We start from the raw sequence: 27,785 nt of genomic DNA, 5'->3' as shown, positions 1-27,785 counted from the left end.
CTCCATCCATATTCAGTCACAAACACAAGAGAAAATTCCCGGATTAAGACTTTCTTTCATGTCTTTTGTTTAACCAAAAAAAAAAAAAAAAAGAAAAAAACCTTCCATTATGCCTTTAAAAATGTTCCGCGTGGATGAGGTTGTTTCTGAGATAATGCCATTTATCCAACCCGCGTAATTCCTTTGCTCCTGTCTTTACAGTCTGTTAATCTTAAATCTTTATTATTTCTAGTTTCTGTATTTTAAGTAAATGTCAAGGTATGACAAAAGAGCTCAAAGCAGAAATATTTTATATTTTTCTTGGTCTATTTTTAGGAAATCAGCCCTTATTTTTTCTCTTCAGAAATATATATTTTTTTAAAAGCTTTTGTTTTCTTTTGTTTCATCTGACAGACTTTCCATAATCCGACTTCTATAAACTTCTTTTCTTAACAGCATCCTAACTGAAAATAAATTAAAAAAAAAAAATCTAAAGCACTTAGCTGAATAAGACAACACTAGGATTAAAATGCACTTTACAAGGTAACGTGAAGAGATTTGTGATTTTATATTAGGAACAAATTGATGCAAACTCTATACGCGATATTCCAAAGCTCCATAGAGGGAAAAGTGCAAATCTATAATTGGAAAGACGAATAACCCATATATATATATATATATATATATATATATATATATATATATATATATATATATATATATATATATATAGGCGCGGATTCAAGGGGGGCTATAAGGACTCTAGTCCCCTTTGACGCTCAAGTATACACTAGATAAAATGGGCTTTAATCCTGCTTTTCACTGTATAAAACGGCAAACTATGGTTTAGACCCTCCATTGATCATATCCTGGATCCGCCACTGTATATATATATATATATATATATATATATATATATATATATATATATATATATATATATATATATATCTTCGATGTTCAACCTTTCTACACCCGCTATGGATCTGAACGAAATCGTAGACCCCCTAATTATCAGTTATGTGTTGGGAAGCTTACGAAACACAGATTTCAATCCCGTCCGAAGAAGAAGAAGAAGAAGAAGAAGAAGAAGAAGAAGAAACAAAAGATTAGATTTATGTCAAAAAACCGACTAACAAAATTGACCAACTTCACCCCTCCTCTCCCATATAAAAGACAAGTACACATATAGGGTATTACCATGTAATGAAATACTTTATTGCTTCACACGATACCGAGCGAAGTAGCTTTCGAATCCCGCTGCCGACCATCCTGACTGGGGTTTTCCAGGATTTTCCTCAGTCCTACCAGGCAAATGCCGGGATGGTACCTACTAAACAGGCCCTGGCCGATACCTTCCCAAATCCTTTTCATTGTTGTTGTTGTTGTTGTTGTTGTTTTTAAATATCCAGTATAAAATAGCCTTTGAGCTGTATCTAGTGGATGTTAAATAAAAATAAATAAATACCATTTTTTAAGAAAGCAGCTCCAAGGAGAGAAAATGGCTCCTCAAAAAAAAAAAAAAAAAAAAAAAAAAAAAAAAAAAAAAAAAAAAACGAAATTTACCCTCCCCTTCCGCCGTGATGCCCTCCCACATACATAAAATGTATATAAGCTTCATCCTTCAGGAACACATTGATACAAAAATTATCTTCCTGGCTTAATTAGGGGCTGAGCTATTGAAGTTCAAGGTTTCGACGCCGCAGTTGCAATGTCAGTGGTTCCCAACCTGCAACGTGGTAAACTGGTATGATGCTCCGAAATTTTAGAATTTAATGAATCTCTTAGGTACAATGAAATTTGAGAAAGACTGTACCAATTAACGCCTACAATGCAAATAACAGTGCCCAATAGTACATAGAGTCATTGCTTTATAGAAACTTATAGTAGCACATTACTATCAATGGCCTACGCGAGGGGGATTTCGGTTCTTTTTAGCCCCCTTGAGCAAGTATTAGAGAAAAAAATTACTATTAAGATATCGTCCCTTTGTTTACAAAGTGTCGTATCTCAAAAAAAAAAAAAAAAAAAAATCGATTTTTGAGTTAAGACCAGCCCCGAATTCCCCTTTAGAGGCTCTATAATTTTCTTTAATAGCTAGGGATGCGCACGAGACGAGTCGAGACAGAATTTTCCTGACAAAATTCGAGTTGAGACACAGCTCTTAATAGAAAAAGTATATTTTTCGAGTCGAGATATCACTTTTACAGCACATTTTCGAGACGAGACAGTCTCAAATCTTATCTCGTGTGCATCCCTATTAATAGCCGTATCTAAATTCCTAAATAGAAGTGTGGAATAAGCAGTTTGATGTTCGTCGTAAATCAATTGTAGAGAATTAAATTTCTCTCAAACTCTCGTAACTCAAAATACGACAGTTTGCAAGAAAAATTAAGATAAATTTATATTGTTCACACACAGTCGTATCTCAAACGACTTTCTTGTGTGTATGTTTGTGTTCACCTAAATGCGTAATTTGTTTTAATATGGTGTTTAAGCAAGCAGCAAATATTTATGTGCCTTCACAACTGGTGCCTGTGATCAAGCTGTTCGTAGGAAGTAGTCTTCTAAGGTAGTGAAACTACAGCATACTGATTTGGTCAACTTCAAGCAGTTCTCCAAAGAACTTAGAATTCTACAAATTCTAGAATCAGAGGAAAGTAATGCAAAAGACGTAAACTGGAAGGACATGGGGACCACGGTGTCTCAGTGGTATTCACCTATGGTGTATGGTGTCCATGGTTCGATCCCAGCTCGCGCCAAATGAATTTTGTGGTGGACAAACACCATGTGCGTAGGTTTTCTCCGGGTTCTCCAGTTTCCTCCCACTTCCTTCATTCCATTAATTCGTTAATTTCTCATTATCACTGTCTCTTTTAGCCTCGCCGGCATAAGCGTGGGACGTAAAGCAAAGATTTCATTTCATTTCATTTTGGAAGAACATGATGGAAATATGTATTTTGAAGAGGTCACCGACAATCAGCGGGTGTCTAGTTATCGTCCGGGACAAGAACTTGCCTTAGTCTCCCCCGCCCCCTGACCAACGAAACCAAAACGCTCCTCGACTACACGTGATATTGGCATCACACAGAAATTCTTTTATTACATTTTTCTTGAAGTGGTAAAGCTTGATTTCAAAATTGCAGTACATAATTTCATTTTTTGTACAAGATAAAACACCAAACTAATTAGTATTTGATTGCCAAATAATCTGAAAGTACCATGCTTGACATATTCTTATAGTCTTATCATAATAACTGCAAATCATAATGTTTTTGGAATTATATCGGGATGTGTAGAATAAATCAACACTTTGTTGCTTTAGAATAGGATATTTAATTATGACAAACAGTCAGGCTCTTGTCTCGAGTATTATATTCGTATATTTTAGAAATTTCTTAAATGAATGTAAGTTAAATGCATACACAAAAAGCTTGAACTAAAATTTAACTTTTCAGGCTCTTTTGGTTGCAAAGGTTTTTACAATTTCCTCAAAAGATAGCTTTGAAGCTAATTTATACTCTATTGATCCTAAGCTTGGTGAATCGTTATTGTCCTGCTAAGTGGATCCTAAGCTTGGTGAATTGTTATTGTCCTGCTAAGTGGATCCTAAGCTTGGTGAATCGTTATTGTCCTGTTAAGTGGATCCTAAGCTTGGTGAATCGTTATTGTCCTGTTAAGTGGATCCTAAGCTTGGTGAATCGTTATTATCCTGCTAAGTGGATCCTAAGCTTGGTGAATCGTTATTATCCTGCTAAGTGGATCCTAAGCTTGGTGAATCGTTATTGTCCTGTTAAGTGGATCCTAAGCTTGGTGAATCGTTATTGTCCTGTTAAGTGGATCCTGAGCTTGATGAATCGTTATTATCCTGCTAAGTGGATCCTAAGCTTGGTGAATCGTTATTGTCCTGTTAAGTGGATCCTAAGCTTGGTGAATCGTTATTGTCCTGTTAAGTGGATCCTAACCTTGGTGAATCGTTATTGTCCAGTTAAGTGGATCCTAAGCTTGGTGAATCGTTATTGTCCTGTTAAGTTTCTGAAGTATTTTTTTACAATCTTTAGTTTGCTAAAACTCCTTTCCTTGCCTTATAGTGAAAATAAATATTTGTCCAGTTTTGCGCCCCCCCAATCCGGCGCCCGTGGCAAAAGATCCGTTTTCCCCTTAGTTACGTCACTGCAGACAACTATTTTCTACAAAACCAGCCACCCACAATTAGACTACAAGGAACTCCTATTTAAGCACCTAAAGAAGAACGTAAAAAATTTTAAGTTCGAACTTAACCTGCGAAAGTTGAAAGTCGTCCACATCTCTGTGCAACGGACCTACCCCTGTCATACGAATGTCTGAGCACCAGCAATTTTACCTGCACCTCGAGCATTAGGACGGTTTCAAACAAAACCCAGTTTCATTCTCTTTGTACTTTTGTTAACTTTAGGACTGTTTCTTTTTTCAATTACTATATCTACAAGTTTTCGAGACGAGACAAGTAGTTTGTCTCGTCTCGTGGCAACACTAATTATTTATTAAAATTGATTTATTTTGGTCAAATTATATGTTTAATTAACGCTACGCATGTGTTTCTAGTTTTGTTGCTCTGTGAAACCCAGTTCGCTGCACATTGTTTCGATGGAAGCAGATCTGCCTCTACATATAACAGAATTACCAAAATATAGTGTAATTCTACATCTCAACACGAATAGGATAATGCATCCTTCGAAGCGATAGGACCCCTTCAGCTAGCCTGCTTTCTAAAAATTACTAGATAGTGTGCCTATGTTTATCTTGATACTTAAAGGCCCCCCGTTACCTTCAATAGCTTAGGGACCCACGAACCTAAATCCGACTCTGTTCGCATTACATGTTATAACATCGAGAAAAAATTGAATTTTCCTAGTGACGTGATTTTAGTAAATGTTCTCGGGTCATCAGCCAGTTGAGTGTATTGACATCCGACGTTTTGAGTGCAGTAATTTCATTCATCTACAAGGGTTGTGGTAAAGAGATATGGACATGTACAGTATATATGGTAACTATTTCGGGGCAGTGCTATTAATAGGGGCTTGCGACAGAGGGAAATGCTGGCTTCCGATTGTCTGAGGGGTGCTGGCTCCTGATTTGCTGTTGTTGTTGCAACCTGAAATGGCTTTGTTGGATGTCTGTTTTAAAAAGTTTGATACTAAATTTTCTATGATGTGTTTGTGTGTCTGTGTTCAATTTTGATCCCTCCATTCGATAAAGCATCCCAAACTATTTACAAGAAGTCATGGAACTCTTCGCGTCACTCTTACTGTTCCCGAGATATTGGCCAAAAAAGTTCCGATTTCGGGAGATTTAAGGAGCCATATCTCGGGAACCGTTTAAGTCATAGAGAAATGATATGGGTATTGATCAATACCAATATTGATTCAATAACAATATACCAGTTTTTGATTCAATAATTATTGCGTCATTAGTTATTGATTCAATGATTATTGCGTCATTAGTTATTGATTCAGAATTAATTCTTTTTAAGTTCGTTCGGGCAATGCTCTTCGAACATTCTAAACTGGTTCGTTCCTGAAAAGGGTTCAATCAGATGTCATGTCATAAACACGCTAGTTACACAGTAGCATTAACAGTAAAGAAGTAAACAAAATTGATTGTAAACAGAAAACGTAAAAATAACGAAATCAACGCCCAAATAAATATTAAACCATTTTTACATTTAGAGACGACCAGTAAATCATTTTTAAAATTTTCTTTTTTTTTTCTTTTTTTTTACCATTGGTGGCTCCAGCTCACCAATTAACGCGCCAGTCTTTCAACACTTTTAGAAAATAACTCGGCTATTGTGTTTACTAAAACCGAGTATGGAAATGAGCGTGGTTCATAAAGCAGAGCGTTCGAACGAAGCACAAAGCAAACTAAAAAAAAAAGCAATATATGGAGAATATATATACATACATGAAAGCTTAAATTCTCTTGTTAAATAACAGGCTTTAATTGTATTCCTTCTCTTTGTCTCTCTTTTCGTCATTCTTTCAGGGGACAAAAGCGAAAACTAGAGATAATTTGAGATAACTCAACGTCGTATCGACGACAAACAAAGACATATAGCAATAGCTGCTTGAAATTCCAAAATTAACAAACAAACAAAAAAAAAGTTTTATCTTGTCTCCCTACAGGAGATTTTTTAATACGCAGAAATTTTACGTAATTATCTGTTGTTTTTCTACTTCGTTTTCTCTCTTTACGTTGTAACATTCTGATTTTAGTTCTTTTTTGGGGAGGAGGGGTAGGGGACAAAAACAAAAAGAGACGAAAATAAAATTCTGAACAGTGAACATAATTACATTTGAAAAAGTTGATATATTTTTTTACAGTATGTTTTTTTCCACAAACATTATATTTCCCGTCAGTAATTTATCCAGACTGCTTTACCTTTTGGCTGAGATTTATAATGAATATTATGGTGAATGTTCATAAATTTCTCATAGTATACAACAAGTCTTGTTATAGACCTAATTACAATCATTCACAACTCAAAATCAAGTGATATATAGACTTTGTAGAGAAGTGGACCAGCTTCGTCTGTGTCACTATGTTATTTCCAATGTTGATTTCTTTCGTCTCAGACTGACCAAACGAATACGCGACAAAACGTACCACCGACAAAACGTACCACTTACCCTGAGGGCTGCTTGTGAAGGGTTTTCTAAAAACAATTTAAATAATAACAAGCGACAAAACGTACCACTTGCCTGGAGGGCTACTTGCGAAGAGTCTTCCAATCAGCCATCAAATAATGTCAGGCGACAAAACGTACCACTTGATAGAGCGGTATATATATATATATATATATATATATATATATATATATCGGCCAAAATCGGCCAAAATAAGATTAAAAGTTGAACAGATTGGTGCTGAGAAAAGTACCGATGCAAGACCAAGACTAAGACTAAGACCATGCCTGCAAGATTCTCGCAACACCAAGACCATACCTGTAAGATTCTCGCCAGACCAAAACCAGCAAGAATCTTGCATATGCAATATTTGAATATTTGTTGATTTCCATCACACCTTATCCAGGCTTTGGACCAGAGACGGATAGGCATTATTAGAGGGGCGCGGGCGCTTTCTCCCACAAGGGCCACCAGATCTCAATGTCACAAATCAATTGCACAGTTTTCTTTTTACAGTAAGTCAATAGTATTAACAATTGACAATTAAAACCTGATATTCTTTCATCAGTATATTATTCTGAATTGTTCAAAATATTATATGAAGTTCAAGGAGAACGTATACTATATTACAAAAATAGCAGATGTTTTAGTGTACTAGTTTTTGATGCTACTGTATCTATCACTTTTGCATTCGAAATATTTTTAAATAATTTTCAATAGACATCAACAAAATGTTTTCAAATGTTCCTGAGACAGGGTACTCCTTAGCCTATTTTTAATGTATTTCAGTTTATTTCAATTTTGAAAAATTTCTTTCACATGTTACCTGAGTTACGGGCAAAGTCAATAAAAATTTGTATGCTGGAAACCTGGATAAGTATTACTGCACAAATTACAATTCTGCAAAATTAAAAAGCAGCACATTGGACAATTTTGCAACACGTTTTGCACTAGTTTTCCTTGTAAACAAATGTATTTTCTGCTCATTCTGAATCAATTGCACCATCAGCACAGTCATTTTTCCTCGGTTGTGCTCGTCATCAAGACTGACTTTCAAGGATATCCATGTCCTTCAAAAGTCCAAGAGACTACATTTATACTATCCTTGGAAACTTGTTAACTGAAGTTTTTCAGAAAATATGTAAGTTTATCGAAAGGCACGTCTGGAAGTTCTGTTACTTGGTTGAAGTGGCTAGGGTCCAAATAATCCATAAAGTACATTGCTTCTTGAATCTTGAAGAAATACTCAAAACTACCATGTCCAATATTGTGTTGAATGCTTCGATGCAGTACCTGGTCATTGGATAGAAGCAGCTTCATCTTCATATTCACAGGAAAAAATCTTTGTCCATCTCTGAAGACGAATTGTCGACAGGTCAATAGAAAAAAAGAAATCACGTTCTAAGTCTTCAAATTTGTTATTGGCCCATTTTGCAAAGCTTAATGCTGCATTCTTAACGGATTCAAAATCATCTCTCTACTCTTTCAGTTGGAACAGAGTAGTCTGCACCATCCGTTAGGACTACATTAGCAGCACCCTCTATTTGGAGATAGTTTGACAGAGAGGTCGTCACTTGAAACATCTTAAGGAACATTTCTGCTGTCCGAATTGTTTTGAACTTGAGAAGATCTTTTATATATCCTTTCGCTTTACACCTAGCTTTTGGTTTGATATTTTCTGCAGAAGCAATTTTCTTAATTGTTATGGTCAACTCTATATACAAAGCACTTTTTTTGGTTCGAAAAATGACCAAACTTTTTCTGAAAAAGAGCGTGTTTTCTACCATCTTGTTTCCGCAATAACAGTAAGACGCCTTTGTTAACATTTGATCTTCCAAATGTACATTCGCTGATAAGACTCACGCATAAATATCGCACAATCATTCAGCAGAACAATGACACAGAATCAATGCAATATTTTGTCAGATCACATATGACATGATTGAGTATATGAGCGTAACACCACACGTGTAACTGAGTTTCTTAGTAGTTAAGCGGTTAGCGTATGCACCTTTGTTGTGGAAGACCTAGGTTCGATTCCCGGCGGGAGCTCATGTGCTTCGGATTTCCCGTAAACCAGTATGTCCCGTCTCATATAGCCTCGCTGATAAAAGGGCCGTTAAACTCAAAATCAACTGAATCACACGTGTAACTGATCATAGGTGAATTGAAAAAATCCGAATATTGTCCTTGCACGTTACTTGAGCCATCGGTTGAATTTCCAATACACTTCCTAATATGAAGGTTCAACTTCTGCAGAATTTCCAGCAGTAAATCGCAGACACTGGCCTGTGGTAGATATGCATTTTACAATGACAACAATACTTCGTAAAACAACAGAGCATTGGCCTGAAACTACTATATCTTGAGTAGTGTCTAATAGAACAGAAAATATTGAAGCTTGAGAGACTTCTTTTCGAAATATCTTCTCTGATAAGTGTGCTGATAGCATTCAAAACCTAATTCACCGTGTTTAGTAAAAGTTATGCGACCACTATCCTGCTTACTTCCTCGTATATGACTCTTCTCGGTGCCCTTATCTAAATTACTTTTAAGCGGAAGATCAAATTTGCTTAAGAAAGGAATAATATCCAAAAAGTTTCCATGATCTATAGCTGTGTCTTTCAGTTTATAGGCTGCTACATTTCCTCTGTAAATGAGCCCTCTTTTACCAATGAGTTTCTGCACTTTGACAACTCGATACAATACCTGTCTGTTCTTCTCAACCTTATACTGCCGTTGTTTTACCTGTTCATGAGGAAGTAGTTTCTTAACATGAAGTAGTACGTTTTGTCGGGGATTAAATATCCGAAATGTTTTAATTAGTCCATGACAGGTTGTAATTTATATAAGTGGTACGTTTTGTCGTGGAATAAATATCAGAAATGTTTTAATTAATCCATGATAGGTTGTCATTTATGACAGGTCGTCAAAAGTGGTACGTTTTGTCGCGAAAATTCAAGTGGTACGTTTTGTCGCTGGTACGTTTTGTCGGGACACCGACCAAACAGGGCCGGCCTTAGGCAATTTTCCGCCCAGTGCAATGGCATTATTCGCTGCTTCCCCTTTTCTCCAGGAAGAACAAATCTTAAAAGCCATGATCTTAAGTAAGCTACCGCATCGTGAACAGCGAAGGGGAGGGGTAGTGCACTCGCACTCAGAAGGACCTAAATACTATAAATACAATCTCGTCGTGTCTGTTTTTTTCTTTAAATAATAATGTATTATGTTAGTGAAAGATAAAGCAAACACACCTACAGAGGAAAAATAGAACCTTTATATATCTATATCTATCTATATAAAATTCAATATCGAGCTTCAATCTCAATATATCAGTTTGCAATTCCAGAACAATTCTTTTATCTTTATTTCTTAATTTTCCTTCTATATCTGTTAAAAAATAAAAAAAATCTTGTTTCTACTTTCAATGATAAGGAACTTGTTTCTGACAAAGACAGGACTAGTTTTCATATCGAAAGTGCAATAACTAACTAAATGAAGCAGGTGTTCGTTATTGTTTCTAGAATTGAGTTCTTGTATGTGACAACAATTAAGCAATTCATGCTGGGATTCGTTTGACCATTTGGGGCCGCGGTGGCTCAGTGGTAGAGCGTTCACCTCTGGTGCTTGAGGTCCCGGGTTCGATCCCAGCCTCCGCCAAGTGAACTTTGTAGTGGACAAACACCATGTGCGTGGGTTTCCTCGGGGTTCTCCCTTTCCTCCCACTTTCTTCATTCCACCATTTCATTCATTACTCATCGTCATCGTCTCCTTGAGCCTAATCGGCATAATCATGGGACGTAAAACTCAAAGATTTCATTTCGTTTGACCATTTGTTTTAGCACTATCCATGCGAACTTAAATTAATGAAACGTAAACACGAATTATGAATGTAGTATTCAAATAGAAAGTCAGCTTAGTAAATTTCCTTCTGTTTCCAACAAGAAATATTTATTTTAAATAATATAGTTATGACAGATTTCGCCAGCCCTCAAAACTTGCCGCCCCCGTGCAAATGCATATGTTGCACAATATGGTATGACCAAATAAAATAAAATAGCATCATAGAAGATTTGCTGAGTGTGGACTCTAACTCAACATTTGCCATACAAGTCACTATTAATGTTTCTCTCTCCAAGCCCAACATTCTCAGCTGGTATAGAACTTCAGACTACTGGTAATTTAAGCGACCTGCAGCGGATTGAGGAACGGTTATGACTAAGGCCCGGATATGTATGTAAAAACATTTTTTTTTCAAACACGTACAAACCCAAAACAAAGTTTACTATCCCAAATAAGAGTCTGCAAGTATAAATTACAAATTTTATTTTACATAAAAATACACATTTTCTGAAAAAAAATATGTAAATAAATATTTTTGGATATTTTTGTAATAAATAAACATTTTAAATAATTTCCGTTTATTTTATTCTAAATTTCACAACGAATTGTCTTTTTCTGTCTCTCGAAAGAAATTAACATCGGGAAAAGAATATGCAACATGAATCTATCCATCGGATTCATAAGCAATTTCCCACCTGCTGAAATAGCGTAGTCATAATTTTTTTTATCAGCGCTGGGGTAACTTGTACCCCAGCGTGACAATTGCAACCTGACAGTTGCTAGGCTGTTCAATGAATCTTTGCACATTTTGTGGCCGAATGGTGTGAAATATGGCAGTGCTTTGCTTTTTCTGACTGATGGTGCTTCTTATATGAGGAAAATTAGTGAAGCTCTTTTTATATGCTACCCCTGATGTGATTCATGTGACATGTGTCGTACATGCCCTATATCGATTGTGTGAAAAAAAATCCGAACCTTTTATCCTAAAGTGGACAAGTTTCAAATGAGAAGGGGGGGAGTTTTTTAAAATCGCATACTAGAATTGAATTTTTTAAAGAAACAAATCCCAATCTTCCACTTCCTTCAACACCTGCAATCACGTGCTGGAGTATCTGGCTTAATGCAGTACCATATTATGCGGAGAATTTTGAAGCATTACTATTTGTAGTAGCTAAACCCCCGCGATGCTTCATCTATTGAAACTGTTCACAATTTAGTAATGACAGTGGCTTGAAATGCGACTTGGCTTTCATATCTGCTAATTTCGGTTTCTTGACTCACTCTACAATGAAACTAGACTCTACGGGAGATTTATTAAGTACATTGGTTAAAGAAGTACAGTGCATTGAAAGAAAGCTGAGTGTTCTTCATACTCCGAAAGCTGAAATCGTAAGAAAATAATAAGGATTTGTTTGAAAAAAATATTGGCTATAAACCCTATGTAAAATATCTGAAGCATTGGAAGGCCAAAACTCAGGTGAAGTTGCTGGTGTGAATATTCGTGATATGCCACTTTTCAAATACGCGAGGTTAACATCGTGCGATGTAGAATGTTCCTTTTCTCAATATAAGTCATTATTCCGTGACAATAGGCATGGCTTTACGATGGACAATTTGTAAAAGATGTTAGTTATTCATTGCAATGCCCACATGTGATGAAAAGAAGCTATTGGTGAGTATCCGTATTTATTTTTCTTATATTTAGCGTTTTCCCATTCTTGTCCTTGTTATTTTATGTTAAATATTTCTTTAATTTTTAGCAAATATTTTAAATTTTTAGAACATAAATATAAGTATTTTACAGTTTTTAGCACATAAAAATCCGGGCCCTTGTTATGACATTTGTCACGACTTGATTTTATTGTTGTTTGACACGTTATTGTTTTTGCTGATTCATGTTCTATTATAATCGTGAAGATTTACACAAAATTTACTCATAAGTTAAAAGAATTACCAGATGACTATATTATAACAATCAAATTCATTATATTTATAAACAGAATACATACAAATGACTCCAAGCCCGTTATTGGATTACTTCGCTATCTGGTGTTAAACCCACAGTTAAATTTATTTGAGTTGAAGCACTCGAGGTTATCACTTGTGTGCCTAGAAACCCACTAAATGTGTTTGAAAATTGCTATGACGTACAATTTGTGTGTGTTTGAGTGTGTAGCCAACGTTGAATCTAGGCATATCATCAGAACTACCCATAAAGGGAGTGGCAATCCCAACAAATGATAAAAAAATCTTTTCTTTTAATTTTTCATAATTTTCTTTAAATTAAACAAAATTAAATATATGTATTTAAGAATTTTTAAACACATTTGGTGACAAGAATAAAGTTTAGTACTTTGATAATATACGAATTATTTGTATTGTTACTTGGTTATTTTGAAATCCACAGATATTATTAAAATACACTGCTGGGCAATTTCTCTTCTTCATAGACTTACTGAAACAAGGTGGAGAGTGCAGTGAGGCAATGAAATCTATATATATATATAAAAAAAAACAATCTACCAGAGGTGACGAAAGCCAATGCAATTTGTGGAGTGATAAGTAAACAATTTGTGGGATTATATTTCTTCGAGTTTGAACCTCTCTTGAATGTTTGAAGGGAAAGTTTAGACGACATAAATGTAAGAAGTTGAATCCTGCATTCGAAAGATAACTCATTTGATATTGAAATGGATAATATTAAAGCTCTTATGGTTGCCATAAATAAGGATGTAAAAGTGTAAAAGGTATATGGTCTGAATCAGTAGCGTAATTTCAGAATTTACCACGGGGGAAGAGGTAGGAGGCGAGATTGTTCACCGGGACAAAGATTCCATGTGTTTTATTAGTGTATTATATAGTATACAATTTATTAAAAAGCATCTATTTCTCAAACTCATGGGGGCAATTTATTCCTCCACCCAAATGAAGTCCCTGGTACTGAATGAATACTGTCTTTGCCGGTAGACATTTGATATGTTTTTCTATTTCCCGAGGTGTAACTAGGTTGATGCCATGTGTAGGGTTTTGAGTTCGTATACTATATAAGGTAGTTCTAATATGTTGGTGGAGGTAAGGATCTAGTTGGCCTCTATTGGGCTGGAACTGAGCTTGCAGAGAGTCAGCAAAAGTAGCTGCTTGCAACTGAGGATCTTGAGTTAGTCCTTGTGGTCCTTGGAGGACTCTAGCTCTGGAAGCATTAATAGCCCGTTCAAAGGATTTAGAGTATGTCCAAATTTTACGATCGTTTACTGTGAGGTTACGAAAAGTATCTTCCTAGTACTGTTGATTTTGTCGCTGAGTCAGCATCTTGATCTTTGCATGCAGTTTATGCTATGGTGTCTTGTAGGCTGGATGAAGTGTGTGCTGCCAGCGACGTCTAGCCCAACGTTTTAAATGAATATAGAGTTGCAGATGTAGACTGTCGCATTGACCTGTTTGCGTTGGAGAGATTGTAGTAGTGGAGCTTGCTGCCTCTGTTGTACGAAGTGCTAATGTGATGTGAGAAACTGCTTGATCGATGTCCTGAATGGTGGCGGGCCGATCTCTTAGATCGATCAGTGTTTAATTCTTGTTTAAACAAATCCTAGTCAGTTTCTGTGTGTTTGATAATAGGAGCAGTATGGGCGATGCTACGGTGGGAGACATGAAAAATGACTGGATCGTGGTCTGAGTCTAGGTCCGAGATGACATAAGGATGAATACTAAAGGATACGTTTTGGCACAGAGCAACGTCGAACACGTCGGATTGTCCGCCGAATTTTGGATGATGAGTTGGATCTGGTGGAGCACTGATGATAAAGTTGGACGTGAGGAGATATTGATGTAAAGCGTTTCCAGCAGTGTTTGGAGCAATGGAGTTCAATTCTCCATGCTTAGCGTTAAGGTCACCAGCTAAGATAACTTTGGGCCCTAAGTTTGCGATGATATCGAAGTCAATCGGTTCTAAGTGTGTGGCCGTGGACCTGTACCCGGTGACTAGTACTAATGGAACTTCTGGAGTTATTAGCTCAACAGCAAGTGCCTCTAAAGTAAGTAGTGGTGGTATTGTAAGCGACCTTACTGGTAATGACTTTTTGATGATAAGCTGCAATTCTCCTTTATGTTTACCCACTCTATCCTGTCTGTACACAATGTAATTAGATAGGCGCCAAGTAGTGATGCGAACAATAAAATGTGTTTCTTGGATGAACATGACATCAACTCTATACTTTATTAGAAAGCGGAGAAGCGTTTGTTTCTGCCCCTCGAGACCGTCTGCATTCCACGTAGCAAGTATAAGTGTGTGGTGTAGAACGCCGGATTTAGAAACAGCCATCGTCAACCATTTCCGCTATTGTTTCGATTGCTGCTGCAGCCTTGGAAGCTGAGTCCGCAGCTTGTCGAAAACGTGTAATACCACGTTTAATGTGTATAAGTATTTTATGGAAATGTAAGCCCTTGAGTAATGAAAGAACTGACTTTAAGTCAAGGTCTTCGTTAGAGTTCTCTTGTTGGACGGCAGTAACTGGTTGGGTGTGAGAAGAAGTGGGAGCTTCAACGTCTTTGTTATCCGTAGTCACGGGTTGTATATTATCAGGAGTGGGAATGGAAGTTTTCTCTGAGGATAGTGTGTGGAGATTTTTTAGATATATCTGGGTGTTTCTTCGGTTGTTGATCCGGCAATTTGAGAGCTTCTGAGTAGGATTTAAATAACGGACAGCCACGGTAATTTGCTGGGTGATCTCCCTGACAATTTGCGCAGATGGCGGGTATGGATGTGTCTGATTTGCTGCATGATTGGAGAAATGTGATTGCCCAAATTTGAGACACCTCGGGTGGGCTTGGCAGGTGTCTTGCGAATGCCCCAAGCGTTGACATCTGTAACATTGCAGGACTGAGGGAGGCTTGTAAGGTTCAATTTGAACCCGGTAATGAAGCAAATTGTTTATAGCGTATATTTCTTTAACAGCTGCAGTTCGTTCTAAGGCAACCAAGAACAGTGGCATCATTACTTTTATGTTATCCCTTTTACTCTTGCGTGACATTTGATGGACACTTGTTGGTTTATAGCCCAGTCGGATAAAGATAAATTCATCCTTCAGATCATCTAGTTCAGTGTCAATATGTAGTTTTCGAACAACTACCTTAATGGGCTTTTCATTTTTTGTTACTCTGTGGCATATTCAGTCTTTGTTTGTTCGCAATAAGTCTTGATAGAGTTGTAATCATCTTTGTTAGCTGCTTGAAGTCGAATGCGCTCCTTATTGGGCTGTGTTTAGGGAGGCTCCTTCAATGCTTGTGACAAGGTCTTTATAAAGGTATATGTTTTTTGTAATTCCGTATATGAAAATTGGAGGAGGCTTGAAACTGGAGGGCTTGTTAGTCGGCGCAGTGTTGTTACTGGCACTAGCACTGTCTGTTTGTTCGGATAACAAAATAGCGAACTTATTGCTTGTGGGAAGAGGTGGATATTCTTGGATGCTATTAATTAGTTTTTCTGCCTTGTTGAGATTTTCCAAAGAAGACCTTCGCCACTTAAGTGTTCCCACTACTGTGACATCCATGTCTTCAGTATTATTCGACGTTGATGGCTGCGAAATACTTGTCTGTTTAACTGTAGGTGTTTTCAATTTTGACTTCGGTTGAGCGGTCGTTTGCTTGTTTTTACCTAAAGGCACAAGGAAGTCTTCTGGTTTATATGTAGCTTTTATTATTTTGCCCCTGATACCGGGAATCTTGGTTGATTGTGACTTTTTCTCAGATTTGACTGGTGTCTTCTGAGAAGCCATCTTGATAGCTAGAGTGGGAGATGGCTCCAGCGTGCCACAAAGGATGGCAGTGATGTTTACGATAAATGATATGTTCTTAGAGCAGTGCTCTAAGTTTACAATTTAGAAAGCTGCCTTTTCCTCCGGAGAGGAAGTACGAAAAGTAATCGTTTGTCGGTAGACATGACAAAGTAGTCAACTAGTTTTAGGTACCTCTACCTCTGAAGAGGAGAGTATCAAAATAAATCGTTAAGCCTAGAGAATAGCAAGGTTGTCAATAGTTAAAGACCAAATCAGGGTGTCAACTTCCGTGGAGGTTTAAATAAAACAATTTGATGGTTGTTTCCTTAACCGCAAAGAGGTAAATAATCCAACCATATATGCGAAGATCGCGATTCAACTCAACAAATGGGGGTGGAGTACCCAAGTGACTAGCTTATTTTTGTCCGCCAGCTACAGATACCCTATTTTTTAACCTGGCTAGAACTTCAGGTGGCTAGTTCAATTAAAAGCGCCTGAGCTCCAACCAATAACTTTGGCTTTCAAATCTTTCATTTACGGTTATGTGTGATTTCACGTTTAACAGAGACAAATGTTTTAAGTATTTGTACTTTAAATAATCTAAATTAGGTAACTATATCTCTTTCATAAAGTTTATGATATAAAATTATTGTTCAAGGCTTTTGTATTTTAATAAGCCTTCTCTAAAATCAATGCATGTGAATTGTACTTCCATCTTCCGAGTTCTTTTAAACTATGTTTATATGTTTGTGGTCAATCCTTTCGACAATGAGATCTCGGAAACTACAGACTCTAGAAAAATGACGTTTTCACTGATCGATTGGAAATTTTGCGTAGATTGTCCAGTTCTAATTGAATATTAAAAAAACATGGCCATTATTTTTATTACATTTTTAAGGGTACACTAGAAGCGTTGAAATTAAAAAAAAAAAACTAAATCATCATATCCTATGTGTTATACATTCTAACACCACATTGTTGTATACAGGTGTTGTATATCTCTCAGGCATTTGTTTTATGGCCAAATAATAATGGAAAAGGAAGGATAACCATTTTTCCAACCTAAGATGAACCTTTATTTTTGGAGTGTTTCGCCTAATGAACACTATATATAACTGACATTATAATTAATTGTATATGTAATGTATTTACTTATTACATACTGCATACAAGAAGAAAGAAAACACTGGTCATTCATGAATTGCAAACTTCAACCGGAAGTAGGCTCAAATCTTGCAAACGGTGCGAGATATTGAGAAAAAATTTATCGAAACATCTCCCCTTTATGATACTCCTTGCCGATTTTTTTTTATGAAGACTTCTTTCACTTGTGTCTGTAAAGGGACATATACATATGTTGTGGGGAATGAGAAGGAGATTTATGCTCATGTGCGAATGATGCGCTGTGTAGAGAGCGCACGTTCAGCTAGTCTATGTACTAAAATGCTAAGCTTATACGTTTTTGGGCATTTATATGTTTATGGAAACTTGTTTTGACAATGATATCTCAGAAATCAAAAGCTCTAGAAAGATACAGTTTTCACTGATAGATTGCAAATTGTGTGTAGATTGTTCAGTTCTAATAGAATATTTTTTAAAAAAGGTCCGTTATTTCTTTATTACATTTTTTGAGGTGCACTGGAAGTATTCAAATTTTAAAAAGTAAATTTTCATATCCTACGAGTTATACGGGTCCACGGTGGCTGAGTGGTACAGCATTCACCTCTGGTTCATGGGGCCCCGAGTTCGATACCACCTCGCGCTAAGTGAATTTTGTGGTGGACAAACACCGTGTACGTGGATTTTCTAGGTGTTCTCTCACTTCCTTCATTTCACTCATTTCTCATCATCACCATCTCCTTTAGTCTAACCGGCATAACTGTGGGACGTAAAACTTAAAGGTTTCATTTCATTTCATTTTCGTACGAGTTATACTTTCCAACACTACATATTTGCATACGGGGTTAGTATGTCTATCCGGCGTTTGTTTCATGGCGAAATGATAATGAAAAAACGAAGAATAACCATTTCTCCATTCTAAGATGTATTTTTATTAAGTTTAGGATGTTTTGCCCAATGAACACCATATATCACTGACATTATAATTAATTGTGTTTAGTGTATTTGCTTATTATATACTGCATACAAGAAGAAAGAAAACATTGATCATACATGAATTAGAAACTCCAACCGGAAATAGATTCAAATCTTGCAAATGGTGAGAGATATTTAAAAAAAATCGAAAAAAAAATCTCCTCTTTATGATACCCCTTGCTGATTTTTATCAAGATGTCTTTCACATGTGTCTATAAAGGGAAATGAACAGATGTGAGGAATGACAAGGAGATTCATGTTCATATGTGAAAAGATGCACTGTGTAGAGAGCGCAGGTTCAGCTAGTTGTTATTAAAGTGTGGGCGAAAGATTAGTTATAACAAGTCTACTCAAATGTCAAACTTTGTAGCTTCAAATATAAACAGATATAAAAGAGAAAAAAATAATTTTCACAAATCTTGTTTATAAAAAGTTGTAGTTTGAAAACGCAGATAGATGTTTGAGAGAAGAGGACACATAAATACATTTAAATGTCAAAGGGCAATTTCTTCTTAATTTTCCCAATTTGCTATTAAATCCAAAGTTTCCTTTTAATGATTTTATAAAGATATACTATATATATATATATATATATATATATATATATATATATATATATATATATATATATATATATATATATATATATATATATATATATATTGATTGCGTTCTTTTTCCATCTTGTGATTTGGGACTGTTGCAGCTGTATGACTACTCTTTTTTTTTATTTTCTGTCCCTTCATAATGTGACTTAAGACGGAGATATCAAAGCCCCCATTTCCTCGAATTTTCCAACATAAAATAAAACAAATAAAAAAAAGAATGAAAAAATAAATTTCCTGAGGCGGGTAAAGTGATGATCCTGATGGAAAATTGCTGTTTCTATCTTTCTAAAAATAAGTCTCAATTTTTCTATTGAATCAAGACCGATTGAAAATGACAAGTTTACTTTCTCTCTCTCTTTCCCTTAGCTCTCTGTGGGATGTAGTATGACGGCAGAATTTGCTTTGATTTTTTGTTTTCTTAGATACATTTTTTTTAAAAAAAATCCTTTTTTCTTTGTGGATCATATTTTTTTATTAATTATTTTTTATTTCGATTCACTTTTCTGTTTGATACGAAACCAAAAAGTAATATCTTTCTTTGACACAAATAGTTTTTTTTTAATCTACAAAAATATACAGGGTATCCGATAGTTTTGTCACCCTTTTTGTTGAAACTAATTGAGTTTATTAAATTCTTATTGTGTTATTGCTAATGTACAAGGGTAAATCAAAAATTATCCGCAATGTAGCTATAACTTTCCTTATATTTCTCATACTGACATCTGTCCTCGTTTGTTTTTATTGTTATGCTCTTGTGATTATGCAATCCTAATTCTTCCATTTGTCTTTCTTTCGTTACAGATAGATCGTGGCCGTTCCATTAGAAGTTTCCACGGAAGAGAAACATTGCGCACTGATCCGATTTTTGTAATCCATTCATGAAATTCATGGTCATCTACGGTTCCTTCCTCGTGCGTAACACTTGTGCGACAATTTTTAAATTTTTCAATCTATTCGTAAACACTCCTTTGCGGCAAGACACTGTTTCCGTATTGTTCCTAAGTCTTAGGCTATTTGAGAAAGCGTTACCCGCTGTAGCGAACGCGGCCAAAGTGGCTATTCAGTAATTTTATTTTCACCAGATTTTACTTTCACAGATTTTAAATCATACTGTGAGCCAGTCAGGGTTTCCAGGTCCAGGTGTGTAATAGCAGAGTTCCAATACTCTGCACAAACTTCCAAGCAGCTGTTTCTTGCTACAATCCCTTTGCCTGGCAACACGTCTTTCCTTTTTTCCCCTTCCTTTTGAAATCTTTTAAACAGCAGGCGGTCTATTGTTCCGACCCGCACCAAATACGCTCGAGCTGACGTTTTCTCGGCGATTTTTTATTGCTTTCGCGTTTATGATTAGCCATCTACATTTAAATACATGGTCAGCGTATTCCAAGAGTACGCATGAGCAATAATTACGCTTTGCGATCGACTCAAATAGCCGGGTACTAAAGTCTTTGTTAGATTGTGGTTTTTGTTAGATTGTAGACAACTTCGACCATAAAAACCGGATCACTGTTCGTTGTTCTTCTTTGGTGCAAACTTCTAATGAAGCGGCCATGATCTATCTGCAACAAAAGGAAGACAAATGGAGGAATCAGGAGGAAACTTTCACAGCGTGACCACAACAGCATAACAATAAAACAAACGAGGACAAAGGTCAGTATGAACCATGTGAGAAAAGTTATAGCTACATTGCTTATAATTTATAGCTACATTGCTGATAATTTATAGCTACATTGCTGATAACTTAGACCTACATTGCTGATAATTTAGACATACATTGCTGATAATTTATAGCTACATTGCGGATAATTTTTGACTTACCTTCGTATTCTATATGACGTATTTTTTTAAATATAATTTTGGTATTTTAGATGATTGAAAGTTGAAACAACCTTTAATTCCAGAAACACAGATAGTAGGTTCAATAGTGGGAAGCGGTGGGTTACCCAACTGCAAATATGGACTGTTCATTGTAACTGGCTAAAACGAGCGCACCCATGGGGGGTCCACTGGGTCCGAGTCTCCCAAAATTTCGTAACTCGACTAACATTTGTAGAAATTAAATCTTTGAGTTTTACGTCCCACAGTTATGCCGGTTAGGCTAAAGGAGACGGTGATTATGAGAAATGAATGAAATGAAGAAAGTGAGAGGAAATGGGAAAACCCCGAGAAAACCCACGCACACGGTGTTTGTCCACCACAAAGTTCACTTGGCGGGGGTTGGGATCGAACCCGGGACCCCAAGCACCAGAGGTGAACGCTCTACCACTGAGCCACCGCGGCCCCTAACATTTGTAAACTTCCTTAACAGAACTATACTTGCTTAACAGAGAAATGATTTATATGGCCCAGTAGTCGCCAAACTAATGAAACTTTTCAGCTACCGTACCGTTTTTACATCTTACTCTGAGTTACCAACCACATGAACTACCATCTTTTTTCTTTCTTTTTTTTTAAGTCCTAGAATTGCTTATTTTCTATAAACTTACATTTCTAGTAAATACGAAATCCAAGTTAGCAAATGTCTAATATACACACGAAAAACATAACACGTATACAATCAACTGTGAGATGAGGCTGACAATCGTAGTTGCACGCGAGAGAAACAAGCAATTGTCGCACAGTGGAGCGAAAACGCAAAAAGCTGGCCAAAATATCATAAATATACATTCAAATTGAATGAAATTTAGTATTAAGGGGTTATTGAGGTTGCTGATTACAATTCTGCAACTAAAGTTGAAATAAACATAATGGTGGAATAAAATTTGCAAAAGTCCAAAAAGTCGTAGAAATGTTCTCAAAAGTGGCGATAAAGGGGTTATTGAGGTTGCTAATTACGATGTTGCAACTAAAGTTGAAAAAAATAAAATGTCGGAATAAAAGGAATGCCAACATACTTCGTAATTTTCACAATGTATCTTTAACAACATTAACTTTTTTTTTACATATTTTGATGAGCAATTATTGTTACTTACGTTCTTATTTATTAGAAATTTATTATTACTAAAATGACACAAATTATTGGTATTTGATTCGGTTATGATAACTGCAATGGCTTGTCACTGTAACATTAAATGAACAATAATTAACATGAACAGGCTTCGTAATTGGCACGTTTTGGCAGCTACGTTTTTGCCGACAGTATTCTTCAAACTACCATTCTACAAAATATGAACGTGGTGCACATAATGTTTTCAACGCTTTAATTAATAAAATATATAATCAATGTAAAAATTTTGCCTGACTTGCGATTCAAATTATAAATTATTACATCATTATTATTAATTTTTCACTTCATACACTTATTCTACTTACCAGTACAATATATATTAAAACTTTACAGATTTAAAAACTATGAACGCGTTCGCAAGTTACAACCGTTTCAACGGACGCGTCACAATTCTTCTATTGTTCTCTACGCATTTGACCTACGCTTCTGAAGGGTCTACTTCAGAGTGGCTCATGTAGTCGGAATAAAGTAAAAACTCTAATTCTATTTATGGATTTGGGCCCTTCTAACATCACTCTAGCCAACTACATAAAAAATTCCTATATTACTAACTTTCGTTTTTTAATTTGACCAGCTTTTTGCATTTTCGCCCCACTGTGTGTCGTCAGCAACCTATGTCGCTAGCGTCAGCTTAGTGGAGGAATCAAGGTTAGCCAACCGAAGTGTTAACGCGATGTACCGAAAATGTTCCCGCGAGCTACTAGTGGCTCGCAATCGACGTGGCGATCACTGACGTGGGCTAAAGATTTGATTTAACGCCTTATCTGTACTATATTTTTTTTAAAAATAAAAATCATCTAGTTCTATCATTTTTTTCTAAAAGTATAGGATACTAATTAACAATTACTTATCGTCTTTTCGGATACAGAATAAGGCAGGTTCAATATTATATAGACGTATTGGACCCTCACCCGTAATAAACTTTGGACACCTCCCAGCAAACATTTCTGGGTGCGTACATAATGGCCAATTTGTCGAACATTTGTCAATCAACTTAATTGCTAAGGTAAGACCTCCTATAAAATAACTAAAATTACTATAAGTAGAAGAAGGACAAAACTGTCGGATAAATTGCAGCAAATGATTGGTTGTTTGACATAACTTAAAACTACATTGGGTGAACGATTTTTTGATTTCACTTTAGTAATTATCAATTTACATCCGTAACGACTTTTACAGGCTACAGAGAGCCTATCAAGTGTACTTTTAGTATATAAACTTTTATACAGTTAAACCTATGTTGGCCATCATCGGTTCTATTAAAAAGTGGCCAACTTAGACAGGTGGCCAACTTAGACAGGTGACCAACTTACAGAAAATAAGTGTAATTGGTGTATTTTTAGAATAGGATTTCTAGTATTACTTTACTGTAAAATTTAAATAAGCAATGGCACAACAGCTATTTTCAAATAATGTATAGTAATCACAACAATATACTATACGTAGTTAACTACATCTTGTTAATGAGCTACAGGTGTTTCCTTAGGAGCAAAAGTTATTTTGAGAAAGTCTTAAGGGAATTCATATCCCAAATCCTCTGCTACCCCTTGACAAATCGTCAGGTGCTAACAGTTGACAATTGAAATGGTTAGCTTTAACCTTGAGAATTTTTTTGTAATTACTAAAGCTCCCCACTGATGAAAGGAGCCGATATAGCTAATGGTTTTACCAAAACAGACAGAGTAAACGAACACGTACAACCATTTCCCGAATTACTGTACATTTTTTTTCTTATTCACATCTTACTTCACCATCCCTTTATCAGGGCAGTGTTCTGGCCATTGACCCCTAAGAACAAATTCTAAGAATCCAGCTTCTTTGTCTCCAGTCACAAACATAGATCTTTTACCTCTCATATGGGAATACGAAGAGTTAAGAAAAGTATCAAAATGGTATTTTGCGTGACTAAGATACACAGGTAAATGTATCATTATTATTATAGGATAATGCGGCCAACTTCCAAGATAGACAGGTGGCCAACTTACAGAGCAATATATAACGAAAGTCTTAGGGGGAAATACAGGTTCAAGACAAACCAGGCCAAGATGAGCAGGTGGTTAACTTAGAGAGGTGGCCAAGTTGATCCAGGTACCTTGTTTTGCCATAACGCTCTGTGGAGATAATTTCTTTAAAAAAAGAAAACTTTTCAATAACTAGATTTCTAACCATGGCTACCATTCTTACTACTGGAAACTCGCTTTCTGGAGTTTTACAAAGGAAAAATTCATATTGTACAGTTAATGTGAATGACGTCATATTGTAGGACGTTAAGGAATTTAGAAACGTCATTTTAAACACGGTCTGTGGATAGAGTTTCCATCTGGAATATTCCTGTCTGTATTTGTCAGTGTCAAAATGCTACAAGCTATTAAAAGTACTTTGCACTGCACTTCATTCATTCTTGAATATAATTTACAAACTATGAAAAAGACGGAAAAATAATACTATTTTGGCTCTCAACGATTTGATTGTATTCGCTCTCAACGATTTGATTGTCAACGATTATGATATCGAGAAGGAAGTCATGAGTTGCATTTAAAGAATTATAAAGAAAGACAAACATAGATTGATCTGCAAATAGAATTTACAAATACTTACAATCGAAATTTCTCGTTCCATTTAGGGTTGAGTGTGTGCGGTTTGACAGTCGTGGCTCTGATAAACTTTGCAGGAACGGCAGCTGATAAACTATCCCTGTGTTCTCGCCTCTCTCGAGTATAGCTGTGGTCTTTCCGTTTGAAACTCAGTCGAAAGCTGGAATAGAATAAAATATTACATTAGGCAAAAACATAAAAGATGGTAACGAATTTGTGTTCATGCACATAATTGTGGAACAATAGCCATATGGGTAAGGTTTCCAACTAACCAGAAATTCTACGTTTTGTCCCGAGAAATTTTTCTTTTCATCGAGACGGTTAACATCCTGGAATTCAATTTACTGTCTCTTATGCTCTTTTCATAAGCAGCCACTGAGTTCCGCAACCGAGTTGACGGAAATATAAACCAAGCAACTGATAGCAGACAGCATTTACGCCGATCCCAAGACTTTCAGTATTCGCTCGCTACCCTAGTTGGTCATGTAAAATGTACAGTAAAATTTGGACAAGAGAATCGAACCTAACCAACCCCTGTGGGGCTTTTAACCCGTTCCTACTACTACTGCTATTATTATTATTATTATTATTATTATTATTATTATTATTATTATTATTATTATTACTTTTACTATGAATCCGTATAGTAAAACTGCAAGCTTATTTTAATGAAAAAATTGTTATAGAATTTTAAAAAAATAATCGGTAAATCACTTTTTAAGTATTATTTTGAATCCTATTTTAATGAAAAAAGTTTTATGAAAATAAAAAAAAAATAAAAAATATTCCTTGGGGAGAGTTTGAACCCACGCCAAAAACGATTTTTATTAGACTAGCATGTTGCGCTAGCATGCTGGTCTACGAGGGCCGACAGTAGTTGACCTTTAGTTTTTGCAATATGTAGATCATGATTCTTGATATCTCATCTGTATCGGCCAATAAGATCAGAGGATATCTGTAACTCTTGAGATCCGCGAAAATGCTAGCAGACATCGACACCTTTTATGTTTTTTCTACTGCTTTTTTATTTTTCCACACTCATATTTTTTTTCTGCAGTGGGACGGAGTTGTCAGGTCACAAGAAATATATAGGAATATATAGCACCTAGATACTTGTAGGTTATATTAGACGTAGATCCGTGGGTTTAATTCAAACCACAGTCGGATAGCACGATGGCTCACCAGTAGAGTGCTTACTTTTGGTGCGTGGGGTTCCTGTTTTGATCCCCCCACTTGTAAATCTGTAATGGCCAAATGGTGACTCGCGAATAAATGTATTTGTTCTCTGCGTAGCAGAATACAGTTGCCCATCAAAATATAACTAAATCGAGACTTAACTTTTAATTGTGAAAATATTTTCGTTAAGTTACCAAGTCCATTCTGCAAGGATAGAGCGTTGGGATCAGGTCGAGGGAGGCACGGTGGCTCAGTGATGGAGCGATTACCTCAAGTGCGTGGGGTCCCTAGTTCGAACCTTGGCCAAGTATGTTTTTGTATCATCGTGTCCGTGGGTTTTTTCGGGGTACTCCGTTTTTTCTCATATTCTTTTTCCACAGATTCTTCCATCATTTTTCATTTCCTTTGATCATTGTCTCCCTTAGAATATATTGCATTGTGGGACGTTAAACTGAAAGACTTCATTTCATTTTCCAAACCATACTACCTACCACCGGGAATCAAACTCAGCCTTCTGCATAGGCAGCGAAGCTCTAATCACTTAGTCACGAGGAATATCATCGATATATGTTTGGTTTTGTCAATAACATATTTCTCTCCTTTACTTTTTCCCTTAGTGGTTGAATAATAATACGTAATAATAATAGATCTGCTGGAAATGCTTCATTTGGCAAATAGGGATGGCTGGATATCGAATGATTAATATACAAAGAACAAAACATAATAGACGACTTGTTAGGTCCCACGGGCACTCTTCACGTTACAGAAATATCAGGATTATAAAGGTAATTTGGAAGATGTTAATATTATAAAGCAGTAGGCAACAATTTGTCCCCGGTATATTATGCCTTCATCACAGGGATGATACCGCATTTTAACACAAAATAAAGGAATAGTCTATAGTTGTTTTAAGACAGTCGAAAACTCGAGTATATGGTGTAAATTAAGGTAAATTTTAAGCGATAAACAATTGTGCAGTTTTGGTCTCTGATCGTTAATCCAACTAACAAGTTTATGTTTTTTTTTTTTTTTTTGACAAAAGAGAACTTGTAATCTGGTGTAGTGGCGGTAACTGAAGTTGTCCCGTACAAAAGCTTCCATTTAAGACAATGTTTCTTCACAAGTGGCAGATACTGAGAGTTGCTTGAGACAGTTGCGCTAGTGGCGACGTTTTAGTAGACGTAACTGAAGTTGCCCCATACGAAAACTTCAATTTAAAGCAATGCTTCAGAAGCAGTGGCGCAACTGGGTCGTGCAACTCAGTGGCTTCGTGTGAAAAGGACATTAGATAATAAATATATGGTACTCTATTCGTTGGTCACAAAAATTAATACAAATGAACAAAATGAAAGTTTGCAATGATCGCAATTCCAAGTTTAAAGATACATACTGATTTAAAAGTTTAATTGAGGAGACAACAAATTATTTTCCCAGCATAAATGGTTTTAAGAAAAACAATTGGTTTTCCTGTTTTTTCTGTGTATGTTCATGAACTTCCTTTTGTTCTTTACATTGAAAATCATTGAAAAACAAGACATTCTAAAAATAAAAATTGACTTGGTTTGAAACTTTTAGTAGGACTAAAATTTTCTTGAGTTTTTTGTATTCCAGTAAGTACAATCCTGAAAATTTTTTTGAGTGGAATATACCATAATTAAAAGTATTTTTTGCTTGTGATGACGTTAATGATACTTTTGCAATTTTTTATAAAAATAAAAGATTGTGTCTCATGCGATTATGCTCTACATATGTATGAACTAATTATGTAGTGTTTAGGCATCTATGTAGCTTTGTAATTTAAGTTCTTTTTTTCGAATTTGTCCGGTAACAGCTATAATCTTCGATTCTTAAAATAATCTGTCTTATCGTCAAATATTTGTCAAGAGATAGGATGAACCAGCGTTTCTCAACTGCTGTGTCGCGACACATTGGTGTGCCGCGAAGACATGTCAGGTGTAATGCAAGATTTTTAATGTCTTCTGAGATCTTCTGCAAAGAAATCTTTAGAAGAAAATAAAAATTTATCGCAAATCGACTTTTATTTCACG

At 35.9% G+C, this 27,785-nt stretch overlaps 1 protein-coding gene across 1 annotated transcript in view; it reads right to left on the bottom strand.

Moving 5' to 3' along the window:
* Positions 1-27,785, bottom strand: part of unc-13-4A (BAI1 associated protein 3) — a 766,749-nt gene that overhangs the window by 180,714 nt on the left and 558,250 nt on the right. Inside the window, exon 6 of the mRNA XM_081750562.1 lies at positions 24,566-24,721. Within this exon, the coding sequence (XP_081606688.1) occupies positions 24,566-24,721 (156 nt within the window). The remainder of the gene's footprint in view (positions 1-24,565; positions 24,722-27,785) is intronic.

Source organism: Thermobia domestica, chromosome 3 (genome assembly GCF_964235325.1).
Source record: "Thermobia domestica chromosome 3, izTheDome1.hap1.1, whole genome shotgun sequence".
NCBI lineage: Eukaryota > Metazoa > Arthropoda > Insecta > Zygentoma > Lepismatidae > Thermobia > Thermobia domestica.
This window is presented reverse-complemented; position numbering and strand designations above follow the sequence as displayed.